The sequence below is a fragment of the Oenanthe melanoleuca genome, chromosome 19 (assembly GCF_029582105.1).
Source record: "Oenanthe melanoleuca isolate GR-GAL-2019-014 chromosome 19, OMel1.0, whole genome shotgun sequence".
Lineage (NCBI taxonomy): Eukaryota > Metazoa > Chordata > Aves > Passeriformes > Muscicapidae > Oenanthe > Oenanthe melanoleuca.
In genome coordinates, this window is record NC_079352.1 from 3,851,280 (window position 1) to 3,867,366 (window position 16,087).

The following is a 16,087-nucleotide window of genomic DNA, read 5'->3' on the forward strand; positions in this document are numbered from 1 at the left end:
CCAGGTTTTGTTTTTGTTCCATTGTGGCAAGAAAGGCTGTGCAAGCGTCTATGGCCTTGCTGTGAGCAAGGGACTTGATGAGAAAACCAAAATTCTCTGGGCTCAGCCTCACCATCCATGGAGCGTCCCATCAGGTCAGAACTGAGCGGGCACCAGGGTGTGGGGCCAGGGCAGCACGGCTGTCACTGCAGGGCTGTCACTGTGAGTCTGGCAGTGCCTCTGGGGTGCCCCATCCCTTTCTGCTCCCCCCAGCACCAGCTGGGGAAGGCTTCCCAGGGCCTTTTCTTCACTTGCTGGGGATGTGTCTTGAAGTTAAGGACACAGGACATGGCACTTGCTCCATCCCCAAACACGGAGTGAGCCAGGGCCGTGGTGGGACAGGGTGAGCAAGGGGTGCCTCTGCAGCCCCCTCCCTCCCTGCCACCTCTTTTGGCTGGGCTGACAAGGATGTCACCTCTTCCCTGCCTTTTTGCCAGCTGCCCCCTCCTGCCCGCTCAGCCAATGCTCGTCCAGTTCCACACGGTGCCCTTGTAGGGTCCAGGGCTTTGCTGCCTTTCCAGGAACCGCCGCTCCCCTCCCTCTGGTTCCTGAGCCCTACAATCCCTTAATCCCCTTGGACCAGGGCATCCCTGCAGGGCTGGGCTTCACTGAATCCCAAATCTGGTTTCTGGATGTGCCTGTAACCATTCTGCAGGGCTGGGGCTGAGGTGGGCTTGCAGACCCCTGTTTCCTGAGGGAGGTGTGGACCCCTGTGGGATGCTGTGAGCGTCGGGAGCCTCAGGGGCAGCCCATGGCCATGGTCCCTGTGGGGCTGGGCTGGCCCCGGGCTGGGGGGGGACCCACCGCAGAAGTGCAGAAGTGACCCCCGGGGTGATGCCCCGCCCCTTGGTTCCTCCCAATACTTCAGAAAGGCTCAGGGGGCTTTTCCCGACCCCCATCTCCCAGCCCGAGCGGCTCCCCCGCCCCGTCCCGAGGGGCTGCGGGCGCCCTTGGGACCCCCCGCTTTTGGGGTGGGAGCGGCGGGGCGGCCGTGCCGGGGCTGCCCCCGACCCCGCGGGCAGAGCGGGGGGCCGGGCAGGGTGCGGGGGCAGGCGGGGCCGGGCCGGGCCCCCCCTCCCCTCCCGCCGGTGCCCGCCGCGGGGGGGCTGTGCCGGCCCCGCTGGGCTCGGCTCAGCTGTTCTCTGCGGCAGCGGCACCGCGCGGGGCCGAGCCGAGCCCAGCCGAGCCGAGCCCAGCGGGGCCGGGCGGAGCGGAGCCCAGCGGGGCCGGGCCGGGCCGGGCCGGGCCGGGGGGAGCGGAGCGCGGCCGGAGCGGGCGGAGCGGAGCCGAGCGGGCGCAGCGCGGAGCGGGCGCGGAGCAGCCGCCGAGCGCAGGTGGGAGCCGGGCGCGGGGCGGGGGCGGCGGGAGCGCCGTGCGGGGGACGGGGGGACGCGGGGAGCGGGGCTGAGCCCCCCGGGCCCCGGCCCCTCGCCGCCCGCCGGCGGAGATGGCTATATTTGGACAGTGACCTCTGGTCGTTCCCGAGCAGTCGCTGCGGATTCAATTGTGGCAACGTAATGGCACGGCCGGGGAGCGGGGAGCGGGGTTGTCCTGCCTGTATCCTGCCTGCACCCTGCCCGTATCCTCCCTGCACCCCACCTCTCTTTGCCAGCACCCCATCCGACCCCGCTTGCGCCCCGCCTGCACCCCACCCAGCTCTCCTGCCCGCACCCCACACCTGCACCCTATTCAGCCCTGCCTGCACCTTGCCAGCGCCCCACCTGCTCCTACCAACCCCTGCTGCACCCTACACGTTGCCTGCACCCTGCTCAACTCTGCCTGCAGCGCATCTGCCCCCACCTGCACCGCACCCCCTGCCCGGCCAGGCCGTCCCTTCCCTCTCCGCCTGCTGACACGCCGGGCTCTGCTCCCACCGACAGTGGTTGAGGCGCTGGCAGAGCGTCCCCCCGGAGCCCACTCACTCCTCCCCGGGGCTGGGGACCCTGCTCGACACCGGGGGTGACACCGGCACTGCCGTTGTCCAGCCCCGCTTAGTAGCCGGGCTCTGCGCCCCTTAGCACCCAGCTCCAACCCGTTCAGCCCAGCCAGAGATGATGCTGAAGTGCCGTGAGGACTCCGAGGACACTCAGGGACTGGGCAGATGTGGTTTGGCAGGGCACTGCATGTGCCCTGCACAAAATCCACCGGCTGGGACATGGAGGAGCAGATCTGCTCCTGCCTCTGCCCACAGCGGCTCTGTGTGCTGGGGACAGGGGTGCCTGGCCGTGGTTTGGTGGCTGGATGTGGCTCTTTGAAGATGGCTGTGTACCCTGCAGAGCACAGGGGATTTCCCAGGGCTGCCAGTGGCTCAGGGGTGCTGCAGAGCCCCAGGGGTGATGTGGTCCTGTGTGTCTCAGTCTCCCCCTGGGTCAGGTCCCAGGAGCAGCACAGGCTGTGGGGGGAGATGGGTGACTGTGGGCATGGTGCCCAGCTGTGCCTGAGGGCTGAAGACCCCACTGGGGCCACGGGGGGGCTCCTTCACATGCCAGTGTGCCCATGGGGCTGTGTGTCTGTGCCAGGACCAGCCCTTACCCAGGTAGGGGTGCAGAGTAGGGATTAGTGCCATGGGACAGGGATTCATGGAGGGAAGCGTGAGCCGCCAACAGGCAGCTCTGGAGGCACAGCCCTCCTCCCGGGTACTGGGTCAAGCCAGGCGACTCAGACCACTGATGAAGGATGGAATGCAAGGGGACAAGCGGTGACCTGGTGCACAGCACTTTTATGTCCATCCCAAAGTCCTCTGTGCCCTGCTACTCTGCTGCAGCAGCTCATCTGCCAACCCCAGTGCCAGCCCTGGGGCATAGCACAGAGTGGGGTGCAGCACAGGCCCAGGGCATGGCAGAAATACAGGGTACAGCCCAGCTATAGGGTATGGCACAGATACAGGGTACAGCACAGGCACAGGGCATAGCAGAGATGTAGGGTATGGCACAGACACAGGGCATGGTGCATCTGTGGGGTATGGCACAGCTTTGGGACATGGCACAGCCATTGGGCATAGAACAGCTGTGTGTTACGACATGGCCAGTCCCTGCCCCGTGTGAAGTGGCTGTGGTGACAGTCCCCAGCACCTGCAGCACCCCCACATCCCTGCACAAGGGCTGCCCTGCTCTCTGTTGTGGGGTCAGGGTCACATCAGGCACCATCTCACATCCTCATCCCTCACCACCTCAGTGTTCCCAGGCTTCCTGCTGTGCCCACAGTAGGAGGAGTCTCTCGGAGCAGGAGGCCTGAGGGCACCAGAGCCCCTCCAGGCTGTGCCAGGGTGGGGAGGAGGTGGCCTGACGCTGTCCCCCCAGCCATGAGCCGCCGCGTGGTGCGCCAGAGCAAGTTCCGGCACGTGTTCGGGCAGCCGGTGAAGGCAGACCAGATGTACGAGGACATCCGTGTGTCCAAGGTGACATGTGACAGCTCCTTCTGCGCCGTCAACCCCAAGTTTGTGGCCATCATTGTGGAGTCTGGTGGTGGTGGGGCCTTCATTGTCCTGCCCCTTGCCAAGGTGAGTGGGTGATACTGGGGCTTGGCCACACCGCTGAGATGTGTTGGGGGGAACATGCTGATGGGTTTTGCTTTTGGGGAGCTGCTGTGGCCCCAGAGCTCCCCAGCTTTGCTCCAACACCCCCTCCTCTTGTGGGGTCTCAGGGCAGGAACAACATGGGTGATCCTCAGCACCTGCCAAGGTTGACATCCCTGGGGCAGCCCAGGTGATCTGGGAAACCCCCAGCTGCCTTCTCCCCACCCCAATTCCCTGGGGGCACAGCACGCCCAGGGAGCAGCGCCCAGTGGAGTGGGGCTCTGCCCTGCCAACCCTGGCAGAGAGACTGGGAGAGGGTCCCCAACACCTCCTTGCCATCAGAGCACACACAAAACAGCCTCTCGTGGCTCACATCATTCCTCTCTGTGTCCCTATGATGCCTTGTGCCAGCTGAGCCCCATTTGCCCCTGTGTGCCTCATGAAAGTTTCCCCTTCCAAAGCGGGTGCAAACCTCTGGCCACCTCAGCAATCCCCTTTGTGCCACAACCCCACGTGGTGGGCAGGCTGGGCTTTGGGGGGTACCTGGCAGGGTCTCTCCTGGGGGACTCACCCCAGCCCCTCACCGTTGCAGACAGGACGGGTGGACAAGAACCACCCGCTGGTCACAGGACACACGGCGCCCGTGCTGGACATCGACTGGTGTCCCCACAACGACAACGTCATCGCCAGCGCCTCAGAGGACACCACTGTCATGGTGAGGGGCTGGGCCCTGCAGGGGAGGGGGGTGGCGGGTGCTGGGGAGCGATGCAGAGCATCCCCCCCCTCCTTGCCGCCTGTGAAGTGTCACTGGCCTATTTTTAGCCCCGGTGCCATGCGTTCGCGCTGGCGGCGGCTGCTCTCTCCATGATGCAGCAGTTTGTGCTAAATATACCCTCCCTGGCGACTCAGCATGCAGGAAAAGCTGGGGGAAAGCTGCACCCCAGCCGTGCCCCCCTCCCTGTGCCCACCAGCACCTCAATGCTGGGGATGCACCCCAGGGTGGAGGCGCTTCTGGTGTACCCTCGCCACCCTCCCTGCAGGCTGAGCGGGATTAACGATGAGGTTAATTGGCTCCGAGGCCTCATCCTCTTAGTGCTCACACATGGGGTGATCCCCAACGCCCCGCTCTCTGTCCCCCCCAGGTGTGGCAGATCCCCGACTATGTCCCCGTGCGCAACATCACGGAGCCCGTGGTGACACTGGAGGGACACTCCAAGCGGGTGAGCATCATCTCCTGGCACCCCACGGCCCGCAACGTCCTGCTCAGCGCAGGTAAGGGGGTCCCGGGTCACCCTCCCCGGGGTCACAGGAGATCCATGGGGTGACAGCACCTGCCCCCTCGGTCCCCTGCAGGCTGTGACAACCTGGTGATCCTGTGGAATGTGGGGACCGGGGAGATGCTGCTGGCTCTGGATGACATGCACACCGACCTCATCTACAACGTGGGCTGGAACCGCAACGGCAGCCTGCTGGTCACCACCTGCAAGGACAAGAAGGTCCGTGTCATCGACCCCCGCAAGCAGCAGGTCATAGCGGTGAGTGCCCCTGCTGTGTCCCCCTGTCCCACCCCGGGGTCCCCCCAGCGCCTGCCTGACCCTACTAACCCCGCACCGCGCGTCTCTGTGTTTGATTTAACCCGCTAACGCCGGCGCAGGAGAAAACCAAACCGCACGACGGCACCCGCCCCATCCGCGCCATCTTCGTGGCCGATGGCAAGATCTTCACCACGGGCTTCAGCAGGATGAGCGAGCGGCAGCTGGGGCTCTGGGACCTGGTACGAGACAGCAGCTCCAGCCTGGCCAGCGCCAGTCCACAGATCTCAGCCCAGCTGGGAACGCTCGGGGTGCTGGGGATATTCTCTGGCAACGTGCGCGCTCGGGGAGCATCATGGAATAGGACTCAACGCTGCTTTGGGGGACAGACCCGGACCCCCTCCATTTCCCCCCTTCCCATGCCCCGTGCTGACTGTCTCCCCCTCCCACCAGGAGAGGTTTGCCCCCCACGAAGGGCTGAGGCCCGTGCGGGCCATCTTCACACGGGAAGGACACATCTTTACCACGGGCTTTACCAGAATGAGCCAGCGGGAACTGGGCTTGTGGGACCCGGTAACGAGGCCGCATGGAGTGCTGCCCTGGGAACTTGGCCCCCCCAGACCCCCTGCCAACCCCCCTGCCCCAGGATGGGCTGTCTGCTGCATCCCCCTCCCAAAAGATGCCAAGTTCCCAAGTGTGCCGTGCTGTGCTGGGGTGGGGAGGGGTCTGGGAGGCAGGGAGTGCTGGGGAAGGGGGCTAGAGCCAGGCTGGGGGTACCCAGCCCTGCAGGTAAACAGGAATGTGTGGGGGGCTGGGTGGGGGCATGCCAAGCTGTTGTGTACCCCAGAGGGGACAAGCCCTGTCCCCCAGTGTGCTGTGGCTAATGTGTGTGACTAACCAGGGTGGAGGTTTTGGGATCACTGCTCACACCCCTCCACCACTGCTCCGGCCCCACAGAATAACTTTGAGGAGCCCATTGCCCTGCAAGAGATGGACACCAGCAATGGGGTCCTGCTGCCCTTCTACGATGCTGATTCCAGCATTGTCTACCTCTGTGGGAAGGTAACCCCCCTCCCTGTTGTGCACCCCCCATGCCACCCTGTCCCCAAGGGTGCCAGCGCTCCTGACACCTGTCCCCACCCCTGCAGGGTGACAGCAGCATCCGGTACTTTGAGATCACGGACGAGGCGCCCTACGTGCACTACCTGAACACCTACAGCAGCAAGGAGCCCCAGCGGGGCATGGGCTTCATGCCCAAGCGTGGGCTGGATGTCAGCAAGTGTGAGATCGCCAGGTGAGAGCCAAGGGGGCTGTGGGGAGCCAGAGGGGCCGGGGGGGTCAGCTGGGCCCTGACTGCCTGTGCCCCATGCAGGTTCTTCAAGCTGCACGAGCGCAAGTGCGAGCCCATTGTCATGACGGTGCCACGCAAGGTGAGCCTGGGGGTCCCAGGGGAGATGGGGGCCGGGGGGGACACCCCACTCCTCACCATGGTCCCTCTCCCTCCCGCAGTCAGACCTCTTCCAGGATGACCTTTACCCCGACACGCCAGGCCCTGAGCCGGCCCTGGAGGCAGATGAGTGGCTGTCAGGGAAGGACGCAGAGCCCATCCTTATCTCGCTGCGGGATGGGTACGTCCCCATCAAGAACCGCGAGCTGAAGGTGGTCAAGAAGAACATCCTGGACAGCAAACCCCCGCCAGGCCCCCGACGCAGCCACTCCACCTGCGACTCCGACTTCTCTGTGAGTGTCTGGGGATGGGGACGTGGCAGCAGGGCTGGGGTGGGGTGAGAGGGGCCAGACTCCTCGGTGACCCTGTGTGTCCCCCCTCCCTGCAGCAGCCAGCCTTGGATGAGGTGCTGGAGGAGATCCGTGCCCTGAAGGAGACGGTGCAAGCGCAGGAGAAGCGCATCTGCGACCTGGAGAACAAACTCTGCCAGTTCACCAATGGCACGGACTAGCGCGGTGGCCACGGCCACGGGCAGGGCCAGGACTGCCCCGGCCTCCCGGGGATTAAAGCCGAGTCCCCAGCAGGAGCCCGGAGCTGTGTTCTTTCCCCAGGAGCCGAGGGGGCAGGGAGTCACTGGCATCAGTCGCATCCTGCTCCCGCTTCAGTGCCCGCAGGCTGGGGCTGCTGAGCATCCCTCCGCGGGTCCTGCACGCTGGGCACCAGCAGCCTCCCAGCACAGGCAGCTGCCGGCCCCCCCGGCCAGGATGTGCTTGTGTACGGTGCTACACCCCCACCCCATCACCCCTCACCGCCCCTGCCCCATCGGCCCCTCGGCGGGTGCTCCCGACCGGCTCTTTGCTCCTGGACCCCTTTAATAAAGGGCTCAGCCACCCTTGGCTGCGTGGCAGGTACCGGGGACGAGGGCTCACCGTGCCAGGGGTGCTGCCTGCGAGCCCCCGGCACAGGCAGAGGCAGGCCGAGAGAGACAAACATTAAAGAGCATTTATTGGTGTTGGCCGCGGTCGGAGCTGCTCGGGCTCCCCCGGCCCTGGCCCAGATGTTGCTGTGGGGTGCACGGGTGGGTGGAGGGAGGGGCACCAGCTATGAAAAGTCCAAGGGGAGCGAGCCCAGCCCCCCCCACCCCACAGCCCCCAGCCCCCTGTGTGCAAAGGGGGAGCAGCCGGGGCAGGGGGCCGGGGTTAGCACCATTTGACGTAAGGTTTCTCTCGGGGTCAGTGCCCGCGATGAGGGGGTGCAGCGCTGCCAAGGGGGGGCATCCGAGCGGGGTGGAGGGGTGCGAGCAGGGGTGAGGGGGGGTGACACCGAGCCGCCCTTCACAGGCACCCCTTCAGCTGCCCCAGCAGTCCCCGTGCCATGGGGGGCGGCTGTGCAGCCCCTCGCTGGCTGTGGGGTACAGTAGGGCTGAGCCCCCACCCCTGTTGGCAGGCAGAGCAGCTCCCGGGTAAGTGCACTTGGTAGCGCCTGGGCAGGGGGGGAAGAGGGAGCTGGGCGGAGCCCCCTGGCTCTGGGGGACACCCCGGGACCCCACACCACCGGCAGCCCACCCATCCGGGGCAGGACGTGCCTCACCCCGCCTTCCTGGGGTGAGGAGCTGAGCAGCACCCCATGGGGGAGTAGGGCTGTCCTGGAGAAGGGGTACAGTCCCTTGAGTTGCCTTCCCTGCTCCCTGCAACCCCAGGTGCAGGGTTAACACCCACCCCAACCCTGTGGGGTGTCCCCACCTCACCCCAATGCTGCCCCAGCTCTGGGGATGTTCTCCAAGGGCCAGATCCTGCTCCCCCCTTCCCCATTTGCCCTCCGCAGTTCTTGCACCGGCTCCCCGCACACCGCTCCCCCTCTGTGCCCCCAGACACGGTCCCCATCCCCACTGGGGCGGGCGAGGGGCTCAGCGGGGCTGCGGGGTCACTTGTCCGTCAGCGAGAGCTGCAAGATGCGCTGCAGATCCTCCTCCTCCTGACGCGTCCGGCGCTCCGCTTCCTCCTGCTCCCGCGCCGACAGCGCCATGGCCAGGCGCAGCTGCTCGGCGTAGCTGGGGAACAGCGCCCCGGGCCCCCGGCCACCCCCCGGCGCCGGGCCCACGGGGGGACGCGGGGCCGCCGTGTGCTGGGGAGTCCTGGGGGGCAGCAGGGCCTCAGTGGGGTCCCCGTGGGTCCGGAGCCCACACCCGCTCTCCCCCCGGGGGGGCTGCCCAGACCTTACCAACCTGTCTCCCCGGCGGCCCTCGTGCGACATGGGGTGGGTGCCCGGCTTGCTGTTGGTCAGTGCTTCCCAAATGGTCACCTGTGGCCGGTGACAGAGGGGTGCTTGGAGGGTGGCACACCAAAAAACAGCGCCCCCAGCACGAACGCTGACCCGCCACCGTGGGATGCAGGGATGGGGAGAGGTTGGGTGAGAGAGGATCGCAGGTGGCCTCGGGATGGGGGTGGCAGTGCCCACCTGGTCATACTCGCTGCCCGCTTCCAGCAGGCTCTGCTGGATGGCAAACTGCAGCAGGTCATCCTCGTCCTCCCTCAGGGCATCCTGGTGGGTGCCCACCACGCTGTAGCCCCGGGGCACCTCGAACAGCGCCGGGTCCATCTCACACGCTCGGCACGAGGCTGTGGGGAGACCAGAGCTGGCCTGGATGGGTTCCCCTCCTCCTCCACCCTGCCAGTCGTGTGTCACTCACCCTGCTGTGACCCCTGACCCCACTGGGACCCCTTCCCACCTCACCATGCCCCCCCCACATACTGAGGGAGCTGGAGCTGCTGACGCTGGAGGAGTCGCTGCTGGGTGAGGGCGCCTCGCTGCTGGGGCTGTGCCGCAGGGAGCTGACGGGCTCGTCACACCCATTGAGGTTCCCGAAGGTTATTCGGGCGTTGAGGATATGGAAGATGGGGATTTCTGCAGGAAAAGCGGAAAAAAAAAGCGAGGAGGGAAGCTGTCTGTGCCAGCCAGGTCAGCAGCAGAGCCCAACCCATACCAATCTTGACGGGGAAGCCGGGCGGGAGGCGCAGGGTGATGAAGTCCCGCAGTTTGGCGAAGAGCGCGTTGCTTATTGCCATGAGGTCGATGATGGGGGCAACCTGCTCGCAGAGGGACAGCGGGTGGTCCTCACACAGCCACAGCTTCGCCTTGAACCTGCCAGGGACAAGCATTGGGCTGGGGACCCGCACCTGTCCCCACCCCGAGCTCTGCAGCACTGCCGGTGGGGGCACAGGGAGGCCCTGTCGGCTCCTCCCCCTCTCACTTCTGTGTTTTGGTGGTGAGCTCCATGGGCCTGCCCATGTCCCGGTTGCCCAGCTCGAAGTTGGGGTTGAAGTACTCCTCTGGGGTGATGGCGGTGGGGTTGGCGTGGCTCAGGGTCTGCGTGATCAGCGTCTGCATGGGGGGACAGCCCCGCGGGGTGAGAGAGGAGGTCTGACTGCAGGGCCACTCCTCCAGCCCCTGAGACACTCACCCCATTGTTGGGCCCCACGTGCTGCTCAGCGATGCCCAGGAAGGATTGCAGGGGGGTCTTACAGCCTGTGGGAGAGGAGGGGGTGAGGCAGAGCCGGGGGAGCCCTGCCCGCCCAGCCCGTGCTGGCTCCACCTTTGCTCTTGCCCTTGTGCTGGTCTGAGAGGTGCTCGGTCCGTGTCCGTGTGATCAGCTCCACGTTGGAAGCACCATAGACCTGGCCAAGGAGGGGGAATGGCAGAGGTGGGCACCTCACAGCTGCAACCCACCACACCCCCTGGGCAGCTCAATCCCTGCCCCTCACCTTGGCCTCATACCCATTCACCATTTCCGTCTTCTCACTCCTCCAGCCCAGGATCCCGGATTTGTTCCTGGGGTGACACGGCACCATGAGCTGGCTTGGACAGCCCGGGGTGCCACACCCCTGGGGGTGGGCTCAGTGCCACCCCAGCCCACCTCTCGAAGGCGATGTTCTTGGTGTCGAGCTGGGTGGTGACCACAGGGGCCGTCAGCCGCCCCATCACCTGCTCCTCGGTGGGCTGCACAGCAGCCAGCAGCACCTCCTGGTCGTGGCCAGCCAGGGCCAGCGTCTCTGAGTAGACCACCCGCCTGTCATGGTCAATCTCCATCACCACCGCACTGCTGTCTGCAGGGAATGGGGTCAGCACAACCCACCGTGTCACCCAGCACCACTCCCCAGTGAGGGGACGTGCCAGGGTCACCTCACCTTGTCCCCGGAAGACAAAGCTGCGGTTGCCCCGCTGCCAGGTCATATGGTCAAAGCCCAGCAGTGTGGTGTCCACCCGCAGGTTCTGGCCACTCTTCCACACCTTGTAGGTGTCACTGGGGCAGATCTTGGACACCAAGGGCACTAGGGAGAGATGCCGATAGCCCAGTGGGGATGGGGCACCTTCACCCCCTAGGGGGCTACCAGCACTGAGCTGGGTGGGGGACACACCTGGGAACGGGGTGCCTTGGTGGGATGGGGGCCTGCAAGCTTGGGGTGTTGGGGGGCAAGGGGAAAGGAGACCCTGACCTGGGGATAGGGATGGATGCTGGGGAACTCTGCTGGGAAATTCCCGCTCCCCTCCAGCCACGCTGTGCCCCGAGCTCACCCCAGCTGGTGAACTCCCACTTCATCTCCACGTAGAAGTCCTGGGCCTGTGGAGAGCACAGAGGGGTCAGGGGAGCCCCGTGGGCACCGCCAGCCCCTGCAGCCCCCGCCGAGGGACGCACCTTGCGCAGCTTCTCCAGCAGGACGGGGATCCCCGCCAGGCGCTTGATGGCTCTCTGGTAGTCACGGTAGCGCAGCACCAGCTGCACCAGCTCCAGGTCACGGGTGCTCACAGCCTCCTGCAGGACTGTGGGGCAAAGGGACAGTGTCCAGGGCTGTGGCATACCTGGCACTGCAGAGCTGGGCATTGCACAGGAGCCACAGGCACGGAGCACCACGAGCAGCGCCTTGGGGAGCTGCAGCACCAGGGTGAGACCATCATGCCTGTGCCATGCCCGTGTCCACATCTGTGTCCATGCTCACACCCACGCCCATCTCCATGCTATGAGCAGGAGCAGCTTGCAGGAGGAAGGAGGGCAGCAGCCACCTGCTCACCTGTCCACCCGCTGCGGTTCTCCTTGCCCACGTCAGCGCCATGCTTCAGCAGCACCCTGGCACACTCGAGGTGGCCCAGCGTGGTGGCCAGGTGCAGGGGAGTGCGTCCTCGGGGGTCCAGCTGCTCGATGTCGGCCTGCCAGGAGGGAATCAGGCTCTGAGATCACTGGGGTGGCCAGACCTCGTTCTCCAGTGCTCTCCCACAGATGTGCAGCTCCCAGACTCAGAAAGCAGCCAACATTTGGCAGTATTTGGGAGAGCATTCCCACCCCTGACCTCCTCAAAGAGAGGCACCTCAAAAGTTTCTCCCTGCTGCCACTGCCAGACCCATGGATAGAGCATGGAGAGCATGGTGGTGGCTGCCAGCACCCAGCAGACCTCATCACAGCCAGGCTGGGCTGCACCCACCAGGCAGCCCCAGAGCAGGGGCACCCCTGGCACAATGCACAGAGCTCTGCACATCTCGATGCAGCTGCAAGCTCCAGAAAAGCCCCCACCTCTGGGATTTGGGGGGGCTGTGCCCAGTTGCCAGGCAGCAGCTGCCAGCAGCCCCCCTGTGCCAGGGCTGGGCGCACGTGTTCCCCTGCCTGAGCCGGGGGCGGGCGGCTGCGGGAGCCGAGCGCCTGCTCCGAGCATCCCCGGGGCCCTGGGGAGCCCTCCTCGCTGGGGCTGCCGTTGTTTGTGCCAAACCCGGAGCCTGGCACCCTGCCAGCTCTGAGGAATCCCTGGCGCGGTGGCGGGGGCACCCCTGGCACCCACGGGCTCTGCTCCCCGTGTGGGAGGCGGCGTCACACCCGTGCCCAGCTGGGGACATGGCTCAGGGAAGGGGGAGCACCCTCTGTGCCCCAGCACCCAGCTGGGGTAGAAGCCTTGTGCCCAGAGAGGGGCACTCAGATGCTGCCGGGGCAGGAGGTAGTGGAGCAGTCCCCAAATAATTGGTTTTGGGGAGGCCACCCTCAGGAGGACAAACCTGGGGTGCAGGACCCAAAGGTCCCAGCTGGGACAGGGCATTCAGAGGCGTCTGGGTGTGGGCAGAGGTGGAGCATGGGCTCCCTGGTGCCCAGAGTCTCACCTGCAGCACATCCCTGCCTTGCTCTGGGCATGTCCTGCATTCCTGCTGCCCCAGGGACGTTCCCATCCCTGCCCAGGCTGTGGGTATTCCCATGCCCCCCATCCTCAGGGACTCACCAGGTAGAGGGACCCCCCCCAGCCTGCCCACAGCACCAGAGCAAAACAGCCCCCCAGTTCCCCGGGAGTCAGTGTACTGCTCCAATGCTCTCCAGGCGACTGCTGCTTCTTAATTGCACTAATGAAACGACTCTAATTAAGGCAATCACCCCCCAGCTGGGGGCAGGAGCTGCATGCTCAGTGGGGCTCCCCAGCTGCAGCCCTTCCCTAGCTGAGGGTCCCCAGTGTGGGGACATGGTGCTGGAGCCACCCCAGGGGACATGGTGTGACCCAGATTTTGCCAGCAAGAGCTCAGTCCTGAGCCCTGGTGTTGGGTTGGCTCTGGCTTGGGGACCACAGCACAGACCTCCAGGTGCTGCACATCCTGGGGCTGTGACACCCACCGGGGATGGGGACAGGGACAGGGACGGGGGTGGCTTTGGGGTGGCAGCGGTGCAGTGCAGAACCGCAGCTCAGTCGCTCCTCCTGTGCCAGCCTGGCACGTGGCACAGCACGTCCCTCCACTGGGGTTGTCCCTGGGTTGGAGAACCCCAGCTCCTGCTCCTGGGTAGCAACGGGGGACGTGAGCCAGCACGGGAGGATGGTGCCAGGCACTGCTGTCCCTGTGCAGCCCTGGTCCCTGTCACGCCCGAGGGGGCAGGCTGCAGCGAGGGGTGCCCTGGCACAACAGGCTCCATGTCACTGCCTGCCACATCCTCGTGATGCCCCTGTCAAGGGGACCCACTGACCCTTGCTCCCTTGTGGAGGCAGATGTGGATGGGAGCTCATGGTGACAGTTTGGGGGTGACAGACATGAAGCCCTTATGAGGACATGGAGAGGAGCAATGAATGCTCTCAGCTGCCCCAGTGCTTCCCAACCCCAAACACCTGCACTCGGGAGGGGCAGCACGTGGAGCCACTGCCCTGTGGGGGTCACCACGGCAGAGGGAGGGCAGAGCTCTGGGCAGGGGGGCACCTGGCCTCCAGCATTTCACACAGCACCAGCCCCCACCCCTTACCTGGGGGATGCTCTGGCAGGGATAAGGGCTGAGCTGTGTCCCTGAATGCCCTGGACAGAGCAGGGAGTCTGGGCTGGCCTTCACCTCCTTCCCCCAAGCCCCCACCCGCCCCAGAGTCCGGCCTGCAGCACTCAGGGCCCCCCCTCCTGCACCCCTGGGGTGCACACACTGCTGGCTTTGCTCTCACCCATCAAATGCCAGCGGGGGCCAGGGCAGAGCCCCTCTGTTTCCCAGGCTGGAGGGTTGGAGCCTCTCTGCAGGGAGCGGGTCAGGCCCCCCCGCAGCCCCTCCACCTCCCCGCGTCTGCCGAGCCCAGCTTTGATCTCTGCCGCGCTGGGCTCCTGGGAAAACTGACCCCAAATCAGCACGAAAATAAAAACACGGGCCATGGGGTGGGAGAGCGGGGCGATGCTGGCGCAGCCTCCGGCTGGACCCCACAATGGAGACGGGTGTGGCGGGAGCCATCGCCTGCATCCCGGCGGGAGCTTCGCGGCACAATGACCCCCGCTCCATGCACCACCAGGGTCCACCCAGCACGGCCCTCAGTGCCTTGGGGTTTGGGGACTCGGGCCGAGAGACTGAGGATGCTCAGCACAGCTTCCCCGTCAGCCTCCCTCCAGTGCCTGCGGTTTTCTGCGTCTTCGGGGTTGGGTTTTAATTACCTGAATTGCAACGCCACGGGGGAGAGGGAGGCTGGGAACCCGCCGGGGAAGCACCCACACCCCGCTCCATCACGGGGCGGCTGGGAGGTTCCCGGGCTGAGGCACAAAGTGGGTCCCTCACCCTGAGAACCTTTGTGAGGCTGGGGGCTGCACCCCGGCAGCATCAGGGCCCTTGTCCCCCCGCCCCCGGAGGGGCTCAGCCTGAGAGTGGGGAGCTGAAGAGGGGGGCGCAATGCCCTGAGAAGCGGGGTGCGGACCGGGGGTCTGCAGAGGCCTAGCAGGGAGCTGGGGACACGTGCGGAGGGATGCGTGTGCAGGAGGATGCAGCGGACCCGCGGGTGGTACCCAGCGCTCCGCGGCAGCGCCGGGGGCAGCAGGGACAGTCCCGGGGTGCAGGTGGGGACACACACCACACCCCCCGCCAGCAGAGAGAGCGACCCCATCCTTATCACCCCCTTCATCTCCATCCTGCTGCTCACCCCGGCCCCGAGCATTGCATCAGCCCGAGCCGAGCGGAGCCGGGCCGGGCCGTGCCGTGCCGGGAGTGTCCCCCGCGCCGCCCCACCTGCTTGGCGCTGAGCTCCCTGTCCAGGTCACGGGCGCGGTTGTGCCAGACGAGGTAGTGCAGCGGGTACCTGCCCTCCGGCCCCTTCCTGCCCGAGCAAGACGCGAGCATCCTCCGTGCATGCTGGAGCGGCGCGGCGGGCGCGGCGCGGGGCGGCGCGGGGCGGGGGGGGCGCGGGGCGGGGCGGGCCGCCACCTCCCGCCCGGTGCTTCCCCGGCCCCCCCCGCACCGCCCGGCCTCATGGGACTTGTAGTTGCCCTGCCCGGCATCGCCCCCTTTTTCTTCTTCCTCATCTTCACCCTCCTCTTTCCTCGCCCCGCTCCCGCACCGCTCAGCCCATCACCGCGGCCTCTGATCCCGCGGGGAGGGGGCCTGCAAAGGGGCACCCCACTGGAAATCAGCATCCTCCCCAAACCCCCCCTTTCCCAGGATGATCTTCCCCCTCCTAGCTGACCTCCGCTCCCCCACTGGGGCAGCGGGCCCAGCGAATGGTAGAGCAGGGGTGAAGGCGGCAGGTGGGGACCAGGTGGGGGCCGTGATGGGGGGGGAACCCCACTGCCGCCCCCAAAGCACCAGGCACGGGCCCCCAGCCCCGTTTCCTTTTCCGCCTGCGTCTCTCCCGGGCGGGCGTCGCGTTTTCCGGCTGCCGCCCGAGAACAATGCAAGGCTGGGCCTCTGCGGCCGCCCCGGCCTCTGCCGGCGCCGCGCTCCCGGCCCCGCACCCCGCTGCTCCCACCCGCCCGTGGGGGGAGCGCATGCCCTGCTCAGCCGCGGCGGTGGCGGTGGTCGCATCCCCCCGCCCCTGTCCCCGCACAGCATCCCCCATCCCCCTGCCCCATGACGTCATGGGCCACCTCCTCGGCAGCGCGGTGAGGTCACCCCGCCTGCCCCACGGTGCTGGGGGACACGATGTCCCCACTGCCCTGCCTCCCGCTGGGGTCTGCCCCCCCGGATATCTGCGGGGTGTCCCCTCTGGTCCAAGTGCTTAAAGGGTCTCAGGAGGGAGCAGACCCCAAATAGTCTCCAATCCCCCCACCCACCCCCAAAATCCCCTGGTGAGCACCCTGAGGGGTGTG

At 66.4% G+C, this 16,087-nt stretch overlaps 2 protein-coding genes across 9 annotated transcripts; one reads left to right on the forward strand and one right to left on the reverse strand.

Moving 5' to 3' along the window:
* The first annotated feature begins 1,165 nt into the window (after positions 1–1,165).
* CORO6 (coronin 6) lies at positions 1,166–7,543 on the forward strand. Of its 7 annotated transcripts, XM_056506807.1 has the most exons (12): positions 1,166–1,373; positions 3,339–3,538; positions 4,146–4,268; positions 4,696–4,825; positions 4,907–5,088; positions 5,208–5,327; positions 5,539–5,658; positions 6,043–6,147; positions 6,234–6,379; positions 6,458–6,515; positions 6,595–6,825; positions 6,921–7,428. In XM_056506807.1, exons 2-12 carry the CDS (start codon positions 3,341–3,343, stop codon positions 7,041–7,043), a joined length of 1,536 nt encoding a protein of 511 aa, XP_056362782.1. In that variant the 5' UTR covers positions 1,166–1,373; positions 3,339–3,340; the 3' UTR covers positions 7,044–7,428. The 7 variants fall into 7 exon arrangements, with proteins under 7 accessions (XP_056362782.1, XP_056362780.1, XP_056362778.1 ...); XM_056506805.1 differs by lacking the exon at positions 5,539–5,658 and having other exon boundaries at positions 6,924–7,428; XM_056506803.1 differs by lacking the exon at positions 5,208–5,327 and having other exon boundaries at positions 1,167–1,373; positions 3,223–3,538; positions 6,921–7,543.
* Positions 7,521–15,404, reverse strand: ANKRD13B (ankyrin repeat domain 13B). Of its 2 annotated transcripts, none has more exons than XM_056506800.1 (15): positions 15,012–15,404; positions 11,599–11,734; positions 11,226–11,350; positions 11,105–11,150; positions 10,717–10,860; positions 10,446–10,635; positions 10,294–10,360; positions 10,125–10,206; positions 9,993–10,057; positions 9,783–9,913; positions 9,516–9,673; positions 9,284–9,436; positions 8,990–9,150; positions 8,757–8,833; positions 7,521–8,666 (listed from the first exon to the last, which is right to left on the reverse strand). In XM_056506800.1, exons 1-15 carry the CDS (start codon positions 15,120–15,122, stop codon positions 8,456–8,458), a joined length of 1,857 nt encoding a protein of 618 aa, XP_056362775.1. In that variant the 5' UTR covers positions 15,123–15,404; the 3' UTR covers positions 7,521–8,455. The 2 variants fall into 2 exon arrangements, with proteins under 2 accessions (XP_056362775.1, XP_056362774.1); XM_056506799.1 differs by having other exon boundaries at positions 8,753–8,833.
* Between the last annotated feature and the right edge of the window lie 683 nt (positions 15,405–16,087).

Excerpts from the sequence above, each read along its gene's own strand:
- ANKRD13B (XM_056506799.1), bottom strand. The coding sequence starts at position 15,122 with ATGCTCGCGTCTTGCTCGGGCAGGAAGGGGCCGGAGGGCAGGTACCCG. Across the intron at positions 9,674-9,782 it reads CTCACCACCAAAACACAGAA|GTTCAAGGCGAAGCTGTGGC; the intron begins GTGAGAGGGGGA and ends TGTCCCTGGCAG. Across the intron at positions 8,834-8,989 it reads CGGGCAGCGAGTATGACCAG|GTGACCATTTGGGAAGCACT; the intron begins GTGGGCACTGCC and ends CACCGGCCACAG.
- CORO6 (XM_056506807.1), top strand. The coding sequence starts at position 3,341 with ATGAGCCGCCGCGTGGTGCGCCAGAGCAAGTTCCGGCACGTGTTCGGG. Across the intron at positions 4,826-4,906 it reads CAACGTCCTGCTCAGCGCAG|GCTGTGACAACCTGGTGATC; the intron begins GTAAGGGGGTCC and ends GGTCCCCTGCAG. Across the intron at positions 6,516-6,594 it reads TCATGACGGTGCCACGCAAG|TCAGACCTCTTCCAGGATGA; the intron begins GTGAGCCTGGGG and ends TCCCTCCCGCAG.